Raw genomic sequence first — 6,000 nt, 5'->3', positions numbered from 1 at the left:
CTCCCAGCAGCTGCAGCTGGGTGAAGGGACAATGGAAGTGTCTGTGAGCTCCCACATCCTGCAGGAGTATGCCATTGCCCTAACTGCCATCTCAAATGCTCTAAGACAAAACAGGAAAGTTAAAGGACTTCACCCGAGTTTAGCTGTACTTTTTGTTTCAAGTTCAAGGAGCTGTTCTTGATAGATCTGCATAGTTCAAGCTCAGGTTAAGTGCTGGGAACTGTTTGGTGGCGCAATGCAGCTGAGATGGTTAGGGATCAGATGTTTTGGTACAGCTGAGAGCTGGGGCTCAGGGAAGCCCATGAGCAGTATTTGCTTGAAACAGCTCAGGAACCTGGATTTCAGAGAAGCAGAGGGAAAGGGCAGCTTAGTCAAAGAGCTGGAATTGCACTGGTGATTTTGACAGTCTAGTAGAAAACAGTTTCAGAAGAAGAGATTAAACCACTGAGAAGTCAAGTCATTGAGGTCGCCTGACTTGGAGCATGCTTTGACGAAGTGAGGAAGTTCTTGAAACTGAAGATTCAGAATGCCTTGTGAATCAGCCAGAGCTTTAATGATTGATTCACGCTGGTCAGTTATATCTGGGAGGGCTGCTGGAAAAAAAAGTACAATCTGTTTCAAATACATTGTTTTTTGATGTATTGTCCATATGTTTGACATCAGTTTGTCTGATAATTTGCATTTACCTTTTGTTAATTCTAGACACTACAGTTATTGTAAGTTTTTCTAGATAGTGTTACTTTTATGATTCTGTGTAGTAAGAATCATTGCGCTCATTTAGAATCTGTAGAATATTGTGGCTTTATGTACTTAGTTTTAAATGCTACTGGGTTTACTTTATTTACTTTAAACAAAAACGTTATTGATCCCTAACCAGATGGCAAAGAAACTTGGGGATCTGATCTTGGATTGTAACATATGCCCAAGCCTGTCACAGCTTGCTATGAAATCTGGAGTTGGTGCTACACAAGCCACTACGCCAGCTGAAAAATGGAAAGAATCTCACAGACGCACACAATTACTCTCTAAATACACAGGTTTATAATAGAAAATTCATGTAAATATATAGTTTACAATGATCTGTTAAAAATGTACAAATATCTTATAAGGTATATATCATCCATTAGTGTTAGCTGTTTTAACAGAAATTAAAAGACAAGAGTCACTGAAGACTTTGGATTTCCAGTCGCTATTTAAAGCTTTCCCTCCATAAGCAATTCTCATTGCTATGTCCCAGCTATCACTCTGGCCCAGGAAGAGTCTAACCAAGCAAGATGTCTGTCTCTCTCTGCTCGCAGTTCTTCAGTCCAATTGCTGTTATGGAACCTGCAGTTGCAACTCCTCACAATCATCATCAAAATCACTTCCGCCCTCATTGGGGTCATCTGTGCCAAAACGAGTACTCCTCTTCCCGAACAGCAGAGGGTTTTGCTGTCTCCTCACTCTGTGTGACACAGAAGATATTTCTTAGGTGTCAGGAGATGATTACAGATTCCACAAGCAAATAACAAATGAATCTTCAGCAAGAAACAGGTAACAGACTGAACAAGAAACAAAGAGTACATGAGCAATACCAGTGATCAGTTCACAGCTCCTGTGATGTGGAGTCTTTGCCTGTTTCGCAGCTTTCATATCGCTTTGCCTTTCTAATGCCGAGAAATAAATCTCAAAATTAAATATCTTGAATGAGATTAGCACCAATTTCAGCACAACTTGCGTGGAACTTACAGAACAGAAGGAGTTCATGCAGTCCAAAGAGCTTGTCAGTGCAGTTCCACTTTCCAGTGCTTTGTTCATTGCACTCTAGGTTATCACATCAGTGCATGTTCATGTTCTTTTGAAGCGTGACATGGGTCTGACTCTCCCACCCTTTCAGAGTATACCTCAGGAGCATCCCAGGACAAAGATTTCTCCTCAATGTTCCACAAATTCTTCCAATCGCTTCAAACCATCACTCTCCGATTACCATCTCCCTGCTAATGGAAATAGCTGCTTCCTATACATTCAATCCGGGCCCCTCCATGTGATTCATCTTCGTTCAATCTCCCTCAGCTAAATCTCTCTTCAGCTCTTCCCTCCAAAGAAAATAACTCCAGACTATCCAATCTTTGCTCATTAATCTCCTCTGTTCCCTCTCTCATCCTTCCTGTGATGTGATGCCTAGAACTTGACACAGTTCTTGAGCTGAAGGCTAGTTCATATTTGTCACAGTTCCAGCATCCAGTTAATAAAGGAAACTAATCCATATGATATCGTGACTACCTTACCCACTACCCTGCTGCCTTCAGGGATCTGCAGACAGGCTCCAAACTTTGTCTGTTCCTCTATAGTTGTCAATGTACTAGCATTCACTGCAGCTTGCTGGTTCTCTTCAAATGCACCTCTTGTGCTGAATTCCATGTCTTATAGTTATGCAACCTAACCAGGCTATTGACCATTAAAGGGTCAACTGGATTGTAATGGCTGTTCCAGGATTGAATGCATGAGTGTGCCATTCCTGCAATCAACACAACATCCTGCTCGTAAGGTGAAACAGTAACTACGCAGACAAGTTGGCCATTATTTTGAATTTTTGAAAGAGTTATCCCGAATGCCATATTACTGCATTTTCCTCAAGGCCCTCGCTCATACTTCACCTCCCAGAATTCCCTTTTGACTATTTCTATTGGTTTCAATTGCCTTCTCGGGCCGTGCAGTCTTGAGCGCACACACTCGCTGTGATCTTCTCTGCCAAAACCAATTATCATTTTGAAGATCTCCAAGCTCCCTCTTAACTTTCCCTGCACTACAGAGAACAAACTGAACTTCCCTTCTTTCTCCACCTTATCGAGAACAAAAGAAGGCCATTTAGCTTCCAGTGGACCTGTATATCCACTTTCCCCTTTGCTGAGCATGGGTCAAAGGACACAGTCGCAGCAGGGAAGGGGAAGTCAGAAGAGGAGGAAGATGTGGGGCATCAGAGCAGGAGTGGGGGCTGTGTGAGCAGGATGTGATAGCTTGAGAGGGAAGGATCAGTCTCAGTGGAGGGAGCAGTCTGAGGGGGGAGGAGTAGCAGTTTGTGAAAAGTTCCTTTAGATCAGAATAAGCAATCACTAAATAATTCCTTTATTCAAAAAGGGAGGGAGGCTGAAAGCATGAAACACAGGTCAGTCAGCTTAACATCCATTATGAGGAAAGTATGAACAGCTATTAAAGATATCATAAAAGCACTAGATAAGCTCAAGGTAATGAGACAGAGCCAACATGTTTTTGTCAACAGGAAATAATGTTTAACTACTTTATTGGAGCTCTTTGAAGTAGTAACCACAGATGAAGGGGAACCACTGAAGGTGGAAGGTGGTAATAGAAGACGAGGGGTTGCAATTTTGATTAAGGAATCTATAACAGCTGTAAAGATGACATCTTAGAAGGCTCCTTAAATGAAACAATCTGGGTCAGACTTAAAATCCAAAAAGGAGCAATCACACTGCTGGGAGTGTACTGTAGGTCCCCTCAGCCTGAGACGAACAGCAGGCATGTGTGACAATGGGTGACATTCTTAATGAGTACTTTGCATCGGTATTCACCAAGGAGAGGGGCATGACAGATGTTGAGGTTAAGTTTCGATGATTGCTTACTCTGGGTCAAGCTAACATAAGGAAGGAGGAAATGTTGGGTATCCTAAAAGACATTAAGGTGGACAAGTCCGCAGGTCCGGATGGGAGCTATCCCAGGTTACTGAGGGAAGCGAGAGAGGTAATAGCCGGGGCCTTAACAGATATCTTTGCAGCATCCTTAGACATGGGTGAGGTCCCGGAGGACTGGAGACTTGCTAATCTTGTCCCCTTGTTTAAGAAGGGCAGCAAGGATAATCCAGGTAATTATCGACCGGTGAGCCTGACGTCAGTGGTAGGGAAGCCACTGAAGAAGATACTGAGGGATAGGATCCATTCCCATTTGGAAGAAAATGGGCTTATCAGTGATAGGCAACATGGTTTTGTGCAGGGAAGGTCATGTCTTACCAACTTAGTAGAATTCTTTGAGGACGTGACAAAGTCGTTTGATGAGGGAAAGGCTGTAGATGTTATATGCATGGACTTGAGTAAGGCGTTTGATAAGGTTCCCCACGGCAGGCTGATGGAGAAAGTGAAGTCACATGGGGTCCAGGGTGTGCTATCTAGATGGATAAAAAACTGGCTAGGCAACAGGAGACAGAGAGTAGTAGTAGAAGGGAGTTTCTCAAATTGGAGACCTGTGACCAGTGGTGTTCCACAGGGATCTGTGCTGGGACCACTGTTGTTTTTGATATATGTAAATGATTTGGAGGAAGGTGTAGGTGGTCTGATCAGCAAGTTTGCAGATGACATGAAGATTGGTAGAGTAGCAGACAGTGAAGGGGACTGTCAGAGATTACAGCAGAATATAGATAAACTGGAGAGTCGGGCAGATAGAGTTCAATCCGGGCAAATGCGAGGTGATGCATTTTGGAAGATCAAATTCAAGGGCGAACTATACAGTAAATGGAAAAGCCCTAGGGAAAATTGATGAACAGAGAGATCTGGGTGTTCAGGTCCATTGTTCCCTGAAGGTGATAACATAGGTCAATACGGTGGTCAAGAAGGCATACGGCATGCTTTCCTTCATTGGACGGGGTATTGAGTACAAGAGTTGGCAGGTCATGTTGCAGTTGTGTAGGATTTTGGTTCAGCCACATCTGGAGTGCTGTGTACAGCTCTGATTGCCACATTACCAAGCATATGGATGCTATGGAGAGGGTGCAGAGGAGGTTCACCAGGGTGTTGCCTGGTATGGAGGGTGCTAGCTATGAAGAGAGGTTGAGTAGATTAGGATTATTTTCATTAGAAAAATGGAGATTGAGATAGCAAGAAGCTTTTTCCCCAGAGTGGGGGACTCAATTACTAGGGGTCATGAGTTCAAAGTGCGAGGAAGAAAGTTTAAGGGAGATATGCGTGGAAAGTTCTTTACACAGAGGGTGGTGGGTGCCTGGAAGGCGCTGCCAGCAGAGGTGGTAGATGCAGACACGATAGTGTCTTAAGATATATTTGGACTGGTACATGGATTGGCAGGGAGCAAAGGGACACAGACCGTTAGAAAATAGATGACAGGTTTGACAGAGGATCTTGATCGGCGCAGGCTCGGAGGGCCGAAGGGCCTGTTCCTGTGCTGTAATTTTCTTTGCTTACAAAGAACAAAGTTCAAGCAAGTGTAAAAGCAACATAGTGATGATAGTATGGCAGTTTCAGTAGCCTACAGCTCAGATAAAGGCCTTTCAGCCCATCATGTCTGTGCCAGTCAAAACCAACCAGCTAATTATTCTAATCACATTTTCTAGCACTTGGTCTATTGCATAGGAGCATATGAACCATCCACCATCCACCCCTCGAGCCTATTTTCCCATTCACTGAGATCATGGTTCATCTGTGGCCAAACTCCACGCACCTACTGTTGGTCCTCATCTCAAAGACATTTGCTGAACAAAGCAAAATTTACCCATCTCAGATTCAAAATTAGCTGATCTACACCTACTACCATTTTTGAAAGTGAGCTCTTCAGAAGGTGAGTCTGGACTCAATGGGCCGAATGGCATGTCCCACACTGAAGGGATTCTATGATCTACCAACCTTTGGGTGTAGAAGTACTTCCTAACATCTATCCTGAAAGTTTAAACAAAAAACAAAAAGAACTGTGATTGCTGGAAATCGGAAACAAAAACAGTAAATGCTGGAAAATCAGACCATTCTGAAGAAGAGTCACTGCACCCAAAACGTTAACTGACTTCAAATCAGTTGCCTCTTAGGTCCCTTTTAAATCTTTCCCCTCTCATCAAAAATCTATGCCTTCTAGTTTTGGGCTCCCTTACCCTGGGCAGAAGACCTTGACTCTTCACCCTATCCATACCCCTCATGATTCCATAAACCTTTATAAGATCATCCCTCAACCTCCAACACTCTGGGTAAATAGCCCTAGCCTATTCAGCCTCTCCCTGAGCTCAAACTCTCC

The 6,000-nt window shown here is 43.5% G+C and overlaps 1 protein-coding gene across 3 annotated transcripts in view; it reads right to left on the bottom strand.

The window, feature by feature from the left end:
- Positions 1-1,029: 1,029 nt before the first annotated feature.
- The window catches only part of ccdc102a (coiled-coil domain containing 102A), a 172,157-nt gene continuing 167,186 nt past the window's right edge, over positions 1,030-6,000 (bottom strand). For all 3 annotated transcript variants that reach the window (XM_048546642.2, XM_048546643.2, XM_048546641.2), the window contains one exon: positions 1,030-1,444. In XM_048546642.2, the coding sequence (XP_048402599.1) occupies positions 1,382-1,444 (63 nt within the window). In that variant the 3' untranslated portion in view covers positions 1,030-1,381. The remainder of the gene's footprint in view (positions 1,445-6,000) is intronic.

This window comes from Stegostoma tigrinum, chromosome 16, assembly GCF_030684315.1.
Source record: "Stegostoma tigrinum isolate sSteTig4 chromosome 16, sSteTig4.hap1, whole genome shotgun sequence".
In the NCBI taxonomy this organism is placed as follows: domain Eukaryota; kingdom Metazoa; phylum Chordata; class Chondrichthyes; order Orectolobiformes; family Stegostomatidae; genus Stegostoma; species Stegostoma tigrinum.
This window is presented reverse-complemented; position numbering and strand designations above follow the sequence as displayed.